The sequence below is a fragment of the Columba livia genome, chromosome 9 (genome assembly GCF_036013475.1).
Source record: "Columba livia isolate bColLiv1 breed racing homer chromosome 9, bColLiv1.pat.W.v2, whole genome shotgun sequence".
Classification (NCBI taxonomy): Eukaryota; Metazoa; Chordata; class Aves; order Columbiformes; family Columbidae; genus Columba; species Columba livia.
In genome coordinates, this window is record NC_088610.1 from 6,462,558 (window position 1) to 6,482,193 (window position 19,636).

The 19,636-nt window shown below is 44.0% G+C and overlaps 1 protein-coding gene across 37 annotated transcripts in view; it reads left to right on the top strand.

The window, feature by feature from the left end:
* LPP (LIM domain containing preferred translocation partner in lipoma) overlaps window positions 1-19,636 on the top strand; it is a 397,232-nt gene that overhangs the window by 358,370 nt on the left and 19,226 nt on the right. For all 37 annotated transcript variants that reach the window (XM_065073609.1, XM_065073577.1, XM_065073576.1 and 34 more), the window contains one exon: window positions 19,111-19,289. In XM_065073609.1, the coding sequence (XP_064929681.1) occupies window positions 19,111-19,289 (179 nt within the window). The remainder of the gene's footprint in view (window positions 1-19,110; window positions 19,290-19,636) is intronic.

Below are 19,636 nucleotides of genomic sequence, written 5' to 3' on the forward strand. Positions count from 1 at the left end.
TCCCACCAGGGGCTCCCAACCTGCTCCAGCTCCCTGCTTGCAAAAGCACAGGGCTAATAATGCCAGCTGCAGAAAGGGGGTGAAAAAGGGCCTTGCTTCATGGGAGACATGTTGTGGGCACTATGATGGCTATGGTGACGCTGGGGGGATGCAGCTGTGTGGGCTACAGTGCTACCTGTGGGGAAAAGGTGAGTTGAGGTTGAGTGGTGTGATTTCTTTGGCTGGCCAGCCAGGAGGGGTTCTTATTGTCAGACATGGATTTTGTTGGGCTTGAAACTTGGATTAAAAAAAGTCAATATTAGCTCCAGACAGAGATGCACCCTGGAATCTTGGAAACTATTTCACTTCTGGCTTTGAGAGGAAATTTTGGCTTTCTAAGTTACAACATGACTGATATTTTCTATTTGTGTTGTTGGGTTTAATTTGAGAATCTTTTTTTTTTTTTTTTTTTTTTGTACTCCCATGACTCAAATCCATTTGAATTTTCCCTTTGAACCATGTATTTGTAAGCTCTGGCTAGCCTAGCACTGCATTTGATATTCTGGCATTGGGCAGTGGAGGATGGCGGAGTGTTTTTCCACTGCTACCACAGCGGTCTTCAGCTCAGCGTTGCAAAGCACAACTTTTAGCACAGTCCACCACACTCAGTTAGGCTCTGACACTTCCCAGGAGGGGCAGGCATGGGGATTTTGGTCCACCAAGGCCAGCATTGCTGAATAGAAGTGCTACAAAGAGAGGCAAAAGCCTTGCCTGTTACCGTGGCACATCATCCTGGCCTGAAAAGTACCACCTTCTCCCCTGTGTGAGTTTTGCTGCTCTTCTGTGCTAAGGCAGGGTCTGTCCTTTAATGACAAAATCGAGGTTGGAGGAATCTTCTTTAACCACTCTCAGGCCCTTTGCACAATCTTATTGTTCAGAGCACTGACCTGAAATGTAAGATATTTAGGCTGATTTTTTGAAATAAGAGTTGGAAGGCAGCCCCCAGTCTTCCCTCCCTGCACTGCAGGGTGCGGATGGTTGATGTAGGCATCTCTTGCTTTCTCCTGGGCAAGTGTTTCTGCTTTGCACAGGTAAATATTTGCTGGCCCAGAGAGAGACAGGCAGAGGAATTGATGCTTTCACCGTAAGGTCAAGCCGTTTGCTGGAGAGGACACCATCCCTCCAGGCATGCTCCAAGAACATGCTGCAGATCCAGCTCTGCAAACAAGATGTACAAGGGCATGTCGCATTTGTGACTTGCCACCAGCCCTAGTGCTTCAGTCAGCATTGAACAATCAGTGTATAAATGGTTGTGCCTGGTAATGAAAAATGGAGGCACTTCAGGGACTTTATTGAAAGCCTGTGTGTTTTCCCTTCCTGGCATCTGCACCAGCTCCCCAAAGGCTCAGAGCTGAATTTGCAAGCTTATTTACTCCCTTACATGCTGTTTAAGCAAGTGGGCAAGGCTAGCAAGACTCTTCAAGACAACTTCCCCACGTGAGGAACGTCATGACCATTGGGGTGCTGCCACAGTTCTGGTGTCGGGTAGGAGAACAGCCACCAATGCTTTCCCAGGAGTCAGCAGAGGTGGAGTCCACCTTGCTTTCTGGGAACTGGGCTGCCTGCAAGGCTAAAAGGGCAGGATCTTATTTTTGGTTGCCGCTGTTAGTGGACCTGGCTCTGATGTACTAGTGTAAGTGGGCAGCATTTTCACATCCCTGCTGTTTGCTTTAATATGTCAAACGGCTGATATTTTTGCAAGGTTTCCCCTAGCTCCTCCCTCCCCTTCTCTCCTGTCTCTATAAAATAATACTGCTATAATCCAGTTTGACTCAGCAGGATCCTTTTCACGCTGGCTAATCCCCATATATAGGCATCAGTTCAGGGAGGTGCACCAGAACGCTGCAATATTTTCCCTAACATTTTGTTTAACCAGGATGACATTATTCAGACAAATTAATTCCTCCAAGACGTAAACTTGTTCTGACTGAGTGCTGCAGCAGCCTCCCTGAGAGCAACAAACCGTGATCTGACATCTTAACAGCTCTGCACGCAGTCAGGGGGAGTCTTACATAAAAGATCTTCAGCTGTGCGTATCTGCAAGGTGCAGCTGCCCCTTTCTGTAGACACATTTCTTTTCCTGCAGCTTTTGGTGAAAAACTTATTTCATTTTCTTAAGAAGTAAATGGGATCTAAACCACAAGCCATTTTGGAAAATGACCTGGCAAGTGAAAACAGAGGGCAGAGACTACTTTACCCTCTGAAATCCTTGCCAAAGATTTAAAAAATGGGTGTCTACTTATGTCTCCCTTCTTCCTTTATGCATTGAGTTTATCTTGCATGTCTGACTTAGCATGTTCCTATGTGGGATTTACAAAGCTCAGATGCACGCGTAGCTGATATGGCAGCTGTATGTGCCAAATGGCAGCAGCTGTAGGAAGAGGAGAGGAAAATGTAACCAACCTTTCACAAGTCTGCCAAAAGAAGGAAATCCTCATGGGGAGGAATGGAGCAAACAGGTCCCAGCATGGGAAAGTGGCCCTAGAGCTCTGCTTTTACCCCATATGGGGGATATATGGGGAGGTGAGCTGTGTCCCTCTGCAAGTACCAGCTACTTGGGGTGGCATGGCCAGGCTGCTGGAGCTGCTTTCAGCCTTGAGGTTTTCTGTTCACATTCCCCCAAGATGTTTTTGTGGTGCTTGAGTCACCTCTGGTGTTCTGTAATGTCTGAGCTCTGGGAGCCAGCTGAGAAATGTCTTTTTCCTCCTCCTGCCCAGAGCATCATTATGTCCATTCAGATGCTTGCCAGTCCTTCCCCTCGGTGCTTCCCTTAGCTCCTAGATCCATAATCCAGCAGGTCTGTGTGCTGGCCTCAAACATACCAAAGCTGCTGAAAGTCCCGCAAAGCACGAGGAAGAAAATGAGAGATCTGGTGAACTTAACGGAGATGGGGCTAAGCTTTTCAACACAATCCTGGGTCTGTATTTCCTGGTCCTTACTCCTACACTAATTCTTTTGCTACCTCATGTTGTTTTTGCTCATTTTGAGTTGCTTCACTGTGCCTCGGTTTTACCTCCCTGAGAAATAGGTTGATTTTAATTGTTTGTTCTTTGAGACTTGTGTGGAGTGACTTCAGAGGGCTTAGCTGGCTGGGTGGCCATGGTCCTGGGGTGCAGGGAGCTCCTCCTAGCTGAATTTCTCTTCTATACCTTACCACTTCCTAGGCTAGCTGGAGCAGATTGGGGAAATCATGTTCTCTGCAGCAGAGTATTATTGACAGGGGGCATCACTAGAGGCCCCTGGTACTCCACTTTACTTTGATGTCATGTCATCACCATTAATTCAAACTGAGTTAAGGTTACAGCAAATAAGTGTGACATCCAAAAGATAATGAATAATTGAAAAGGTTTATAAAATTGCAGCTTATAGAAATGGTTTTACAGATGCATAAAACTACCTTAAACTTAGATTAGTTTCAGAGGTTCCACTCGCTCTGTATCAGCTGTGGCAGATGCTTCCCAGTTTCTTCCCCAGGGATCTTTTGCATGCCTTTCTTATGGTTCTGTTTGTGAAAGGTCTAGTATTGGGAATGCACTTTCTGTTATGCTGCAGTTTTGTATTCATGCTGCAGTTTTGTCTTTCGGGTGATAGTCAGTCTCCAAAGTCTGTCCTTGCTTCCAGCCCCAGGATCATCTCTGCGTGGTGGTTTTGAGTCCTTGTTGCAGAAATAGGTTCGAGCAGCAGCTTTGAATATGTTGTCGCTCAGGCATGCCTAGATGCACGTATCACCTACACAATAGTAACCAGAGTTAACTCGTTGCTCTCTGGGGTCTTGTCAGAATGATCAGCAATTTTTTAAATTTTTTTAAATTTATTGTTGTGCCTATAGTAACCTAAAATACTTTTTTTCTCCTGTTGAAGCAATTCTTAAATCTTTGTGCAAAACCTTTTGCTTTTATTTCATATAGGCATGTGGAGTAACTACCACACATGATACAAACCCTGAAATGCCATGAAATCACACAGCTGGTTAATGGTTTGGAACCAGGCAGCCTGGGATAAACTGTCCATCCCCTAACCACATCTTTGGGGCCACTGCAGCTGTCCCTACAAGAGAAACCATGTGAAAGAGCACGGCTGAAATGGGTTCCTAGTACAGTACTGCAGAGTTGTTATGTCTGATAGTACTTGATGCTTATCTGTGATCTCTGATTAGTAACAAAGACAAAAATAACTGCTGATAAAATTAGTGAATTAGTAAGATGTCAGAGCAGTAGAGTGGAGGGTCATGGGCTGATGAACAACTTGGACTCATTTGAGCAAAACTGGTTTGATACACCAAACTGTGAGGCCATCTATCTGTCCAAGAACAAAATCATCATCTTCATCTACAGTTGAAGGCTCATCTTGTAAAGTTCCTTCCTTTGGAAGGAGTAGAGCTTTCTGTGCAACCAACTAAGGAAGCCTTCAAGTGTCATGACAGGGCAGATACCAGCCCTTGCAAAAGACTTGCTTGCAAAGACTGGGGAAGACTAAGTTTAAGCGTGGTTTTATATCAAGCTCAGTGTTGGTGAGAGAGAGGAATCCCGTATCTAGTCTGCTGTCCATTCCTTACAAGAATACTGAAAGACTGAGGAAGATGGAGAAAAGAGCCAAAGGTGGGAGAGAAAATATTTTTGTGTTCAGACAGTTTAGCTTCTCAGACATGGTGTGATGTAACATATAAGATGATGTACTGGCTAAAAAAGGAACTTTTATAGTGGTAAAAGGGAGAACAATGGTGGAAGCATTAGCCACATGCAGCAGAAATGAGACAAACAGTTTAGTAGTATGACTGGTTGCTACTGGAACAAAAGACTAGTAAGTGATAAGTCTTCATCTCTTGATGTCTTGAGACTATGCCTGGACACTGATGGAAGTCCTGATTTTAGTCAAACCTGTAAAGCACTAAAAATCTTAAGTGGGTCACTTCCCAGGGATTCTGCACAGAAACAATATTGTGATAGCGCCAAGGACCTCACAAATTGTGGATTTGGGATAGGAGTGGTGCTTTGTTTTTGTTTTCTTTTGGTCACGTTCTCAAAAGAGAGCAGAGAGCACAGGCATGGTGGGAAGCTGGGAAGCATGCACATCATATGCTGGCAAGATCCCTGTGTCCCGTACATGGCACCAGCTAATATGTTCCTCCTGTTAAACTGCTGCCATGGCAGGTCCAGATGTCAGTAACTCCAGCTGATACCGCTGAGGAATGATGATTTATGACCACTGGAAATTTGTCTGCTTTTGTTCAAGGAGCACGAGAAAAGCACTTAGAGGTGGTGATTGGGGTGCTCAGCCCTCTAGGTCGGAAGAGGCAAAAGCTTGCGTTTTCAAAATTTGGCCTTCTTTCTAGCCATCTTGTAGTTTTTGTTGTCTCCGTTAGAGACTATGGGCTGCTTTGTTTTTGTTTTTCCAAGATGTTAAACATGCCCCAATTCAAGCTGCAGGCACAGTGTGTCTTCAAGAAAAGGCTGTTTGAATTAACCACCCTAAAATACAGAACACCCCATCCCCAAGGGCACTTTGCAGTGTGTGACTGTGAGCTATTGGTAGTTAATAGGAGGGTTGTACCCAACATGAATTAATTAATTAATTAAGGCCCTGAAAAGATCAGCTCTAGACCCAGCTGTAGTCCTAGGGATGCCACAGAAACAGGGGAGTTTGAAGTGCATGGAAGCAGCAGAATTGAACTGGAAAGATGATTCTTTGATATCCAGGAAGTATTTTTTTAACCAGCAGATCTCAAAGCACTTTCTAAACGCTGGTAAGAGCGAGGATATATGGGGTCAGGTGAACCCTGGAGTGAGTGCCTGTTTTCAGTCACGCATTCCAGATCTCAGCTGAAATATTTTTGTGTTGGGTTTCTTTCAGAAAAGTACAGAAGGACCCTGGAGCCAGAAATACTGTATAAAACACAGAGGATAATTAGCAACCTCCTGGAAACATGTGTAACTTCAAAATTTAAACTCCAGTTCCTTCCCACAGGTGGGGTCCAGCAGTACTGTAGGCAATATTAACAATTAATCTATTTTTATGCCTCTTCATTGAAAAATGTGAGTTTTAAAACATATGTAGCTAAAGCAAATGGAAAGTTTAAACCTGCCTGTGTGCCATACTCATTTGAACTTGCTGTATTAGCTTTGCAAAAAGCCTCGATCGCTGCTGAATGTTGTACTCGGGCAAAGATTTTGCAAAGAGAAATGTCTTCACCTACAAACCTGGCTTCTTAAAAAGCCCTATGACTTTGCAGCTCCAGAAGATATTGACTTTCCCTGCCAACCACAAAGGGGAATAAATGACTCTGGGAGGGCTCAAGTAATTATACAAAGTGCCTGGATCAACTTTTCCGTGGGGATCCTGTAGCTACTGGTCTGATGGCTTAATAATGTGCTTCTGAAATGGCTGCTTTCCACTGCTGTTTCTCTCCGGGGCCAGATTTCCAGCAAGACTCCTTAACTGCCCTTGCAGAACTGGCAGGAGGATGCTTGCTGGACTCGCGCTGCATGTGAAGGAGCCAACATTAACTTTTCCGTAGGAAAACTCGCAGGTAGGGAAGAGTTGCGCCATGGTGCCCCAGCAGCAAACCCGGAAAAAGAGGATGACTCACAAAATCCTAAATCGTTTCCTTGTTCCCCACCCTTCGCTGCCACCACTCCCTGTCCCTCTGTCCTTCCCCCTTTGTCTCTTTGGAAGCTGGTGTGGCAGTGTGTGTGAAGAAGGGAACGTTTGTTGCAGTAGGGCAGTATGGTGCCAGCAACAAAATGAGGATTATTTTCATTAGGAGACCACCAGTATGTGTCCCTGTTGCCTGCATTATCTGGATCAATCAGGTACATGAGACGTGTTATTACCAGACTGTCTTGTCCCTTTGTACCTGGATCTGGTCCATAGGTAGAGCCTGATGAAAAATGACCTTCTGTTGGTCCTAGTAGGTCCATCAAATCACCAGGTATGGAAAGATGTGGGCCATACCAGTTTTGCTTTGCGTGAGCTGCTTGGCAAAAGGCAAGGGTCAGATTACTCTTGGTGTTCAGATGTTCTTGCTGGGGAAATGGCAATTTTTGGTCTTTAGAAAGGAAAGTTGGAAGTAACTTGTATTGCAATGGAGATGAGCAATTCAGCAGTTAGGTTAATGAGAAACAACCACTGGTGCAGGTGATCTCAGACCTTTTAAAATGCTGTTTGAAGCACCAGAGCACAGTCTTTTCCACTGTTACGGAACGAAAATCCCCATAGCAGAATGGAACAGTTACAGAACAGAATGATCCTGGAATAATGTTGTTTTTCCCCCTATATTCCATAACCACTGTGATTTCAGCCCAAGAATCCATACACTGAGAGAATGCTATCGACTGGAGAATGTGCACATTATATAATACCTATTATACATTCAGTGTGTTTATATAAATGCACATTTTTAATGTAACTGTGTCACTGAGAAAACAGTGAGGTTGGACAAGTTGGTTTCTCTCCTTTTGTGACTGCTCTGTTTTGCTTGTTGATTCTCAAGCACTGTCACAAGACTGTGGAGTTTGTGTTATTGCTGTGTGTGCCCAAGTGAATCTCCTTTTCAAAAGCTCCATTCACATTTGGGTTTTGCTGTTTTTTCTCAACTGTTGTTTCTTCCTGTAAATGCACTATTTGGCTGAAAGCCTCTGGTGTTGCTTTCACAAACTCAGGAGGAATCTGGTCAGTATATATTAGGGACTGGCAGTTGACTAGCACAGTGTTCAGTGTCTGTGCTTTTCAACTTTAAATACCATCCAGGGCAGCCTCCTCAAGTGATGTAAAAGACCTGGTGAAGAAATGCCAGCCATCAGCTTGATTATTTTCATCCTGCTGTGCTCTGACATAAACCTTCCTGACAGCTCAGACCAGCGTCCTTCATATTCCAAATTAATCCAGCATTTCTTGTGGTGATGAAAAGCAAAGAAATGACTGCAGAGTGCAGGTTTCCTGCTCTGAACATCCTTGACTAACCCTGCTAACACCAGTGAATTTTTGCCTACTCAGATGTGCCTGCATGCTCTTGATGGCAATTCTGAGACAAGACATTTTTATTTGCATTCTAATGATTTTGCCATCCAAGATCTCTGTATCCAAGTCTCCATGTTCTCTATCTAAAATGAGAACATTTTTTTTTTTCCCCCACAAGAAGCCTTGATTTTTCTAGTTTGAGAGCCAAAGAACAGCACCAAGATGTTAGATCAATGAGACAGGCAATCTTCTGCCCAACAGTCCCACCACAGTGTCTTGAACAGAAGAGTAGCCCAAAGCTTCTGGTTTACTTTTCATACATTGTTCCAGGAAGGATCTGACCTCTAGTACGGGTATCAATTGTAAGGTTATAAGGAATAAAGTATCATCTTTTTTCTCCCAACTGTATGTCTAGCAGAAGCACCCTCTGAAGTGGACTGCAGGTGAAGAGGGGCTGATGTAAGTCGTCTTCTCTATCTCTGTCTTTCTGTGGATGAGATCATCTCATAGTGAAAGAGCAAAGCTGTAGATGGGTTTTCAGGGTGGAACATCAGTCTCCAGCCAGAAAGCAGATGGGTTTCCACTTTTCTCACATCTCACTTGACTTCTTTGAGAAGTTCTCTTATCTGTGCTGTGCATTGTCTGGGTTCTTCTTACATAGCCGTCTCCATTTACTCGTTTTGTATTCCTTCCTCCTTTGTCACTCTTATCTCAGCAGGTGGCTTAAGCTTGCTTCTCCAGACCAGGAACTGAAGCAAACATCCAGGTCATCTGAATGAAAAGAATAGGGATGTCATTGCATCTAAAAATAATCCCAGTACCTGCTAGGTGATATATTTGGCCCTGGACTTTACTCAGCAGCCTGCATATATTTCCAATTAGGGTCTGACTCTAGGTAGAGAATGGGTGTTGCTCCAGGGGTAACTCAGTTCAAGTCTCTGAATAAATCCTGGTTCCCCAAAAATAGAAATTCCTGGTCTTGCTGTAGAGGAGAAAGGGTACAGAAGCACAGTTCTTGCCTTACATTGACTCAATACATTCTGCTTTCTGTTATTCTTGACAGTGGCCTATGCTGGTTGCCTGTGATCCCTGCCCGGTGTCCTTCCAAAATCTTTAAAATATACATCTCAGCCAGGAATGTTTCTTTAGGAAATAAGAATCACCTTTTTCCTTCTCTTTGGAAGGACCTCAGAGCACCCACAAAGTTTGCAGCCCTTGTATTCCAAGTCTCCCATTGCCCTAAAGGCTGCAACACGTTCTCCTCACATCAGGGACTTAAATGTATTTGGCAGCTCTTTAAGAAACACATCAGGGATTTGGAAGAATCGTATTCACTGTCAGTTTGGGTAGCAGCAGCATCCAAGTGCTGTGAGTTTTGGGGTTTTCTTTCCAGGCTTTATACTGGATTACGTTATCTATTAAAAGCAGCTATTTTTATGCTGAACTGTTGCCATGACCTGTATTTCACAACTTGCGTGTATACACTGAAAAATCATTATCTTACAGACAAAAGGTGTTTCAGTGGAAGCTCCATGAAATTCTTTGCAGAAATCTCATTACCTTCTTGCTTGGTCTTTAGTTTGGTTCGCTTTGAGGAGTCATTTCTTGGTAGTTCTAGGTGCCAGTTTTGGTGTTTTTAATAGAAACGTGACTTCTGTCAGAGCATCCCAGGCCTCCCAGTGATTTCCTAAACCCACTCCAGAGCTCATGTGAAGCAGAGAGGTAGAAAATAATTAAATTAAACCCTTGGAGTCTCTGGTGAATCCAAGGACAGAAGCCCAGCACTTTTAGTTTGCGGTGCTCTGTCCCTGCCACTAGGAAACACAATTTTCTCTTGTGACTTATATGAGAGATTCAGGAGAAGCTTTACATTCTCTGAGCAATTTAGGGGTGGGGGGGAAGGTGTTAAACTGATATTCAGCTGAAATATTCAAGCTTTGGTAGCTATTAGGAGCAACTTAGACATGGCCTTATCTGTGACTTGAAATAACCAGGGTAAAATGGGTTGTGTGTCTTTCCTTGTGGCTTAGAGAGATGAAGTTTTTACTCGTGAAGAGGAAGGATGCTACCTTTTTTTGGTACAAACTTCCGAAGTACTCAGACTCTCACCTTGTAGCCCTGTCTTTCCCTTAGTTTCACCAGGAAATCTCTTGGAGAGCACAGGAAGCATAACAAGCCACCTTGAAACACGTTGTAGTTAAAGGCTGGTGGTGTTCAATCTGTAACCAAAAAAAAAAGCTCAGCATTGCTGGATGCTGGTTTACTGACAAGAGTTTCCAAGTAAAATTTGATTTCCATGTTAACCAACAAGATTCCATTTTCCTGATGGTTTTTATGTCACAAATTCTTGCACTGCTCAAACAGTCCTTCAGGAAAAGCATGGCAGGCATGAATTCATCTCTAATGTAAAAATACCAAGAAAGAAGAGGGTGAGGGGAGCTATAAATAACCACAGAAATGTCACAGAGTCAGTCATTTTTTCCTCCACAAGTCAGCTGTAGCAGTTAAGGTCAAGATAACATTTCCATGTCAATGGTCAGTTACATCAAAATTCTAAAACAGGAAGATTGAATGGAATTTTGGATTTTCTTTTTTTTCTTGCATTCTGCCCAGATTTGACCAATTTATAGTCTCTTTGGTCTGCCAGCTATGAGTTCCAGTGTTATTTTGGTTAAGCTCTTTGCCAGGGTGGCAGGCTTGGATTGGAGCATCAGGTTTATTAAAGGCTATGAAATTAAATTCTCTAACAAAAGAAGAGAAAAAAAGCCCACTTCCTGCCGATAGCCACTTCTTTGTATTTCCTTTGATGCGGTTCAGTTTCACTTGAATTTTAGCCTAACTATTTGCTACACAATTTTGTTTTGTTTTCACAAAGTTCTAATCAGTTTAAACTGTACGCGGTCTGAAATGCCTCTCTAACAGCTTCCTCGGTGTTGCTAATTAAGCTTGAAATCTGTGTGTTGTCCACAATTGTATCTAAACAAGGAGCAGAGTGTTATCTACTTGCTGTTTGCCACGTCTCCCAGCTGCATGTAATTCTGCTGCCTGCACAGACACTAATCACAACAGGACAGAACCTTCAGTGCTTGTTTAAGCAGAACTCCCAGGGCAGCATACGAGGTCAGGCACATCGTGTGTTGAGGGAAGAGATGGATTTAATGGGGAGAATATGCAAGTCAAGCAGTGCTACATCTATAGCCCAAAGACTGGAAGTGCTTGGGCATAGGTAACAGCTTTGCTTTATTCTCCAGGTCACTTCATAATGCAGAACCCTGAGGTATGGTTTGTAGGTGCTCTTACCTTCCATGTGGGTGTTAAAAACAGGTAAAAATGCAGGATACCAAAACCTGTGATGTAGTACCCTCCGCCTTGTCCCTCAGGAGCAAAGCTAATAGAATATCATGCTTTTTTTAAAGCTGCCAAGGTTCACTACAGTGGAAAAAATAGTCCTAACAAATCCTCAAACCCCTCTTTCTACAGTTGGCAAAGCCAGCAGATGATTTATCTGTAGGTAGCGACCCCAGTGGTATGAAGCAGTACCGATATTCTGAGGCATGGCTGCCGTTGTGTGACAGGGTCCAGGGATTTCGGCAGCAGCTCTGTGTCAGTTTGCCTGAGCTGCAGAAGCCTTGAACAAACTGTTTACCTCTGGCATTCTGGGAGGGATTTTGAGGGATTTCCTTCAAATTAGAAATCTTTGAAAATAAGCATCTTGCGCCAGGCGTTGTATTATGCAACGGTTTGGAAGGAGGGCCAAAGGTCTGGTCGTGGACTCGGGATTTCCTTGTGTTGAAGAAATCAGAGATGGAAACTGTCTTATCAGATCATCCCTCCCTGCCAAGTCAGGCTTGTCTCCTGGGCTCTGCTGGTGCTGCTGTGCTTTATGGATGCTCATCTCTCCAGTGCTCCAAAGGCTGCCCCAGCTTAGTAGTTGGATGTCTTCTGGACCAGATGCAGTCCTGGTGCAGTGTCTGATTTCAGGTGGCTATACTGGGGTTCATACCTGGCGTGTGGTGTGGTTGGAAGCTGCTAACAGCAAGTGTGAGCTGTGCTCGCCAATTGTGCACGGTGCCATATTTCAGTTCTGCGGGGCACGTGCAGCTCCTCTGGTCTGGTGGCAGCGGAGAAGATGTGAGAAGGTTTGGAAATGCAGCTTTACTATGATAGATATTACTGAAGGAACAGGAGATGATTACCAAGATACATAGCAACTACTATGCAAAAGGACATTTGTTATGAATGCTTTCAGTTTGCACGTAACTATGTACTGCATGCGACTATAATTATTGTTGTTGAAAAAATTTCATAAACCTATAGACTTTTTTTATTCTCATGGGTTTTTTTTAAGTCAACTGTAAGCTGGAAGCATTTCCCCAATATTAAAACACTTTTTGCTAATTGCTTTAGCCACATTGGACTGTGAGCAACAGCTCAGATGCTGCTTCCCAGTACTGTAGCTCCTGAAGTCAGACCTGGTTGACTTTTGAGGTGTGTGAAATCATTATAGATTTAAAAAAAAAGATGAGGTTTTGACTGTTAACTTGTTTCCATCAAGTAACCATTTGGGCACACAAACTGCTTCACAAATATTTATGAATTCTCACAGCATCCAGTTTTTCACTGGAATATGCAACTTTTGCAGCCATTTTATTTACAGGCCAAGCAAGGCACAGAGCATGGGAGTTCTTTGCCTCTGACAATTACTTGGTTGAAAGGTCAGAAGTAAAATCCATGCATTTTATCTTCCAGCCCACCAGTTTAGAGAACGGATCCCTCATTTGTTATACTCATAAGCACTGCTGTTTTGAAGTGACAAAGATCTCTGTGTTGTCAGAGCAGGAAGATGAGTAGCTTTGAGCGCCAGAAAGTAGTTAAGTAATTTCCAGCATCAGGCTTCTTGTGGATTTTTAGCTGGAAGGAGTCAGTGTGATTGTGGTTGAACACTGAACCTAATGCAGAGCAGGTCATTTAACCCTGATGTTCCTTCATCCCTCTCAACTTGCTGGTATGAGAGACAGACGTGAGTCTTATCTGAACTGCACTGAACAACACAGAAATCACCCTGTCCCTGCCTGTGGTGTTTGCAACGTTAGTTATGTTCACTATTAAAAAGATACACCTTTTTCCAGGTAGCACAGCCAGCTTGTGTGCCTGCCAGATCCAGCAGCCTTCTCTAGGTTTCCTCTCCAGCCTTTTGTATGCTCAAACAACAGCAAATCCACCTCAGCCTTCACTTGAGAAGACAGCCGTCTTAAGAAGGAGCCAATGGTTCTCTTTCCCCCTCTCACCATAGAGCATATTTTGACATCTGCTTATCATTTGTGAAGCGTTTCTCAAGCCCTGTTCCATTTTCATCGTGGTCTTTATGTTATTGCACATTTGTGGGCTCAATTGCTTGTCACTGTCATCTTTGCTACTAACGTAAGCCGTCTAATATATCCAGTCGTTCTCTCATAGTTAAAGGGCAAGGGGAAGGGACTCCTTCACCCTGTATGCTGAGAGGACTTTCTGCCAGATTCACCTCCAGCTGCTCCAAGTCCAAAAACACAAAGCTGAATTCAGTTTTCCTGACAAGAAAAGCAAATTCCAGCAGAGGAGAAGCATGCCAGCCGTGGTATTGCTACTGTGCTGGGAAAGCCACTAAAAACTGAGCCGAATGGAAGAACTATTTGAAAGCCACTGAATACAGCAACCTCCAGGGCCTGAGTCTACCCTGTGCAGCTGGTAGCTATATGCCCAGCTCAAACCCACATCATACTGGTAATGCTGCAGAGCTGCCAATGTAATTTGTCCCAGTATCTTTCTTCCCCTCTCCCAGCGAAACTAGCTATACTGGATGAAGAGTTCACTGCTTCAAATGTCTGAATTTAGGGGGTTTTGCCAGGATAGTTTGGGCTGTCGGGTCACATCTCTTGCCCCAACACACTGGTGCAGCTGTGGCAATGTGGCTGGGACACCAGAGAATCAGCTAAGGTGCCTTGCAGGGCTCTCCCCTGCTGGACCTGCCCCTCTGAGAGCAGCAGGAGGGGAGGGAGAGTGTCCCCCACTGCAAATAACACATCCAGCTGGTCAGGCAATGTGAGAAGAATTAACTCACACATACCCAAATTCCCTCTACAACTACAGAGGAAGAAATTTCTTACTGGCCATTAGTGAATTAAATGTTGTGTTTGACAATATTTACCCATCTGTGGAGATAGCAGCTGGGGATTTGAGGTAGACAGAGAAAATCGGGTCTTGGATTTTCCTTTTTTAGAAATAAAGCCAAAAAAAAAGGTTTTGAAAGTGTTGAAATTACATCTTGACACTTAACCCCTCCACCAATGTCTACTTTAATTTATAATCCAACTATATATTTGCAGACCCAAGACCTAAATGAAACCATTTGAAATTATTTGAAGTGCAGTGTTTCAATTGACCTGATCTAATTTGGGGTTTGTAAATTCACCAGCCTTCTTGAGATTAAAGTGTTCTGTCTTCACTTAAGTATGGAAACATTTTCAAGCCTCAGAAATTATCCCACAATGGGGAAAATGTCTCCTGCTCTGCTGCTCTTGCAGTCTGAGGAAATGAAGGACGGAGTCACAAGATTTGAAGCAATTCACTTACCGCACTTTACTAAGTTACAGTTCAACTACGGTAGTTGACCGTGTGCCCGTTTTTCAGCACAACAGTCACTTTTGATTCCTACAACTACTACCATCTCTTCTGCACAATCACTTCAAAAGATGTTTCTTCTGCAGTGCTCACAGAAAGTGAGTTCATGTCCCTGTGCATGAGTTGCCAATGTAATTTATTCCAAGAACTTCACTCTCCCAGTGAAATAAGCTGTACCGTGCTTATGTCCCCAGGTGTGCGCTCTCCTCAGTCTGCTGCTCAGGGTGCAGGAGAGATTTGTGTTGATTAGAGCTCTGGATAAATTGCTAATACAGAAGAAGCAATGACTAATCTCTGTGTGGCTTTCGTTCTGCATTCACTGCTAGGTCACTGTGGGAGGGTCCTTGTGCTGCACTATATTGTGAGTTACTACAGTCACCCAGAATTTGGTTATGAGGGGTTATAATGTACAGCATTAAGGAAGCAGGAGGAGCTGCAGCCCATAGGCTGTCACTGCAGTTCTGCTCCCTGAAGCTTTTTGCCAGCTGTTTTCATCTGGGATGTGAAATTTTCAGGAGGGGGTTCAAACGTCCCACTGCCAGCCTTCAATGGCTCCTGCACCCCAAATGTTTGGATTTTCACTTTGTGTCCTGTGTTTAAACCAAATATCTGCAGAGCAAATCCCTTTGGCTTTCTGTGGTTTCTGAAGGGGCAAGTATTGCTACAGGGAGGCCCTCAAACAACTCCCCCCACCACTTGCTGTCAGATACTTGTTCCCAAGCACCTCGTTTCCATTTTGCTGCTGATTGTACTGTACGTGTTTAAATCTCCTAGTTTTTACTTGCAAGCTGATGCTTGATGTCCTGGTCATTTCAGTTATTTGTTTGTGTTCTAGTGTGTCTTTGTATGGGGTTATTTTTCTTACTGGTGTATTAGGGTGCTTTGTTCTCCCCAGGTGAGATTCTTTTTCTTTGTTGTGAATATGACCCAGACTCAGACTTCAACACTGGGCCACCCTTCCATTTGGAAATGGATAATTCCTTCCACATCCTTTTCAAACCCCAAAAATCAGTTGGATTTAGAGAAACAAGCTTCTCTATAAAAAGAAGGGCACTCTCTGCATCTTAGCCAAAAATATGGGGAAAGGATGGTAAACTTTCTCTTCAGCCCGTGCTGGATTTGTGGTCTGTTTTCTCATGATGTGAATTTGACCACAGCCCCTGGTTCTGATGTTTCCTACCTCATTCTCATCTTCCTCCCCTGTGCTGTGCCTTGATGCTCTGTGTAGCTCATCCGATGCACTCAGCTCTACCTCTTGATTACAGAGAGGGCTGGCAACAGCCTTGGGAGCTTGGGAGAAAAGGAGAAAAATGGGGCTGTTTGGGGTTTGTTTTGTTTGCTAGTTTTTTCTTGTTTGCTGTTCTGAAGGTCTGAAATCCTCAGGTAGGTGCTAGGAGAGTTAGCTAGACTGCCAAAGAGAACAAAAACAAGAAGGCAAACTTATAATCTTGTGGGGATGCTATTCCCACAATGTGCACAAATACCTTTGTGCAGGTTGTTAGCTGCTGGAGCAGCATTTAGGCATGTGGGATAACCTGATTAGAGAATCAAAGAAAACCCTGTTAGCTCCACAGGCCAAATCCTGCCTTACAGCAACCTGATGTCAAATGGGTGTGAATCAAGGAAGCTTTCCCTTTGGCATCTTCTGGTAACACCTTGAAGAAAAGGGTCTGAGCCAGGGTTCTAGCAAGGAGAGAGGCTTAAGCAAATATACTCCCAGACAGGGAGTGAACTGGAGTCTGAAATTAATGACTTTGTTTTTCCTCACTGGTGTAGACTTGGAAGGATGAAAAGAATAAGTTTCTCAGGTCTGATTTTCAGGTTGCATAGAAGGCTTCATCAAGAGTTGGTTAATTTAAAATGCTTGTCTTACTTAGCTGTGAGAATGTTAAACAGTGTGACTGAGCTGAGATTTGGGAGCAGAAGATGTGTTTTCTGAAGGCATAATCCAGAAGTGTGATTACCTGCTGTCCTGGTCACTGCAAAACTGCCACCAAAGTCAGTGTTAACATGAGATGTCAGACAAGATGACTGTAATGATCCCTTGCAGTCTTGAACTCTGTGTGTCTGAAACGTGTGAGTAGGAGCTGTATCAGATCTGTAGTGAGAGCATCTCCAGGCCATGCTGTTTGGTGTTAAATCCCTTCACAGGGTGGATTGCAGCTGCAGGTTTCTGCTCTGTTCACAGTACCAGGCAGGTGGGCTGTGCTCAAGGTTGTTGTGGTAGTAGGTTATGGGAACTGTTTAGGGTATCAGCCCCCAACACATAGGTAAGCTGTGAAACTCCCAGCCATGTTGTGGGTGCTCAGTGTTTGTCAGAATTCAAAAAGTGATCAGGAAATCAGAAACATCCACTTGAGGGTAAGTAGGGAGAAGTCAGGCTCTGCTTCAGAAAGTCCCTAAGTCAGAAATCCCTGGAGGCTGGAAGCAAATCCTAAGGAATCGCTGTGTTTTGCTTGCCCTGTTTTCATGCTTTGGCTTGAGTTGTTGGCAACTGTTGGAAATTAAGCAAGCGGTGACTTGGTGAGGCAAATACTCCATACCTGTGCATATTCAGAAGGTGTCATAGCAAATGCCTTACAAGTGGTGCAATTTTCCATCAGTACCTGCAGGTACACTGCATTCCTTCCTTGGCAATACAGAGAACAGCATGGATGCAGACTGAGATGATGTGATCTGCTTATGCAAAGCAAAATGGTAAATTTGCCAGGTTATTTCTTCAAGGAGAAAATTACTGACCTTGTTTTTTCTGGCATACCAGCTACTGTTATAATGATGATGATAGTGACAGCAACCAGACAGAAAGGCCAGCAATAATTCTTTCCTGCCCATTATTACAAGGCATAAAGCAAAATCCAGTCTAAAACCAATGCTAGTCTGGTTGTGCTCTCTTCACAAATACGTGAGGCAGTTCTCATACAGCTTGAAATTCAGAACTTTTCATACCAACCTTTTCAAAACTGATCCTTTTGATCTTCTGATATGAACCTGCGTAATTCTGTGTTTGTATCTTACTAGTGATTTACAGCCTAGAGATAACGTCCAATAGCAAATATGTGAGTGTAGAAGTAACCTCTCTGAGCTCCTGGGTGATTCATCTCCTGACAATACAGTTTGGCTGCACATGTAAGGGCTGGATCTTGCCCTGAGAATATTGGCTCAAAGAAGCAATAACAATGCGGTCAGTCAAAGCACTACTTTCCATGGGAATTTTGTTGCATGAGGAAGCAGAAGAACTTTAGCCTTCCTGTGTTTGTCAACATGATCTGCCTTCCAGCAACTTTTTATATTTCTGGCCCATTAGACTTTTTTTTTCCCTTCCCTTCCCTCGCCTCATTGTTTCTGTCTGTCTTAATCCTAATCATTATTATAATCCCAGACTTTCTACTTCATCCAAGATTCAAACGCTGGTTGATAACATTATTCGATAACTCAAGATGCATCAAGCAGGAGTAGTAGGTGAAGTTTGCTTTCCTAAAGTCCAATGAGATGACCCAAATCATTGCCACAGATTTATTGTTTGCATATGTGGGTTGCACCCTTCATTCATGGCATGTGTCTTTAAGGGGTTGGGTTTGAAAGGGTAAGTTGCACAGCTGGTGTGTCTCACAGCCAGCCATCTGAAGTGGAATTATCTTGCTGTTTCTGTAAGTGACTGCAAGGGTTACTGAGGGCTGAAATGAGATGAATCATTCGATGGACCCCACTTAAAAGGTGGGGGTTTTTTTGGTTCCAGCATGTTTGAAGCAGGCTGATATGTGAAACCTGTGTGACAAGGATCATGGCCTGAGAGCTGGCATTTCACAGTCATTATCTCAAGCATCCTGAGCCAGAGACAAATGAACATTTAAGTCATCCTGAGCTCCTGTCCTTGTGATGCTTTCATTGCAGACACTGCTTTGTTCTCTCTGCAAACTCAACAGTAGTTGCTGTGGTAGGAGAGGAAGATCAAGATTTTCTTACAAGGCAGATAAGAATCCTTTATGGGAGCTGTAATGGCAGAGCAGTTACGGGGTCTCTGTGTAGCCCCAGGAGTTTGAGCTTCAGCTTTGCATTGAACGTTGTGGAGGTTGTCTCTAATCAACTCAGCTGCAAAAGGTCATTCAGACTGGGCAGTCCAGAGGCGAAAACCCAGGAGTGCAGGCTGTGTGATTCCTTCACGTGCTGTTGGCTACAGAAGCTGCAGTGTCTCAGATACACCCACCTGATGGGCCATCTCTGATCATTTATCAGAGCTGCTGAGAGAAGCCTCTGGTTTGTGTTCTCACACTATACTAAAGACTTGACCCAGGCCCTGTAGCATTATCATTCTCTCTGTTGACTATGTTGTGCTTATCTAGAAGGAATGAAAAGAAAGTATTTAAAGCTTCTAAGTAGCAGCAGCTTCCAACCCAGCTGACCTTTGTAAACGTCCTGCTGGGATGGTGCTCACATCTGTTTCGTGTGTTTTATTTGCAGAACACGCTGGAACAATGCAGCGTCTGTGCAAAGCCCATCATGGAAAGGATCCTTCGAGCCACCGGGAAGGCCTACCATCCCCACTGCTTCACCTGTGTGATGTGCCACCGCAGCCTGGATGGGATCCCCTTCACTGTGGATGCTGGTGGGAACATCCACTGCATCGAGGATTTCCATAAGTATGGCCCAAGCTGCTCTCAGTGGCTTTGCTTTCTCTTTTGTCCCTAGAAATCCTCCTTTTTTTTTTTTTTTTTTCCTGAATGTGTGAAAAGATCTGAACCCTCAGCAACTTCCTCCCAGGGCTCTTAAATAGTAGGCAGAGCTTTGCTCCAAGCAGGCACACAAGATAAATTGGTTAGGGGCCAGCGCTACTTAATCTTGGTTTTGCTTAGAGTGGAACTTATGGATAACCTCTGTTCCTCCATTTTAAGTGCTCTGCACCCCCCCCACATTCCCCTGCGCTCAGCACATGCAGATTTCTTCTTACTGCCTGTACCTGCAGTTCCACATCAACATCTGACCCCTT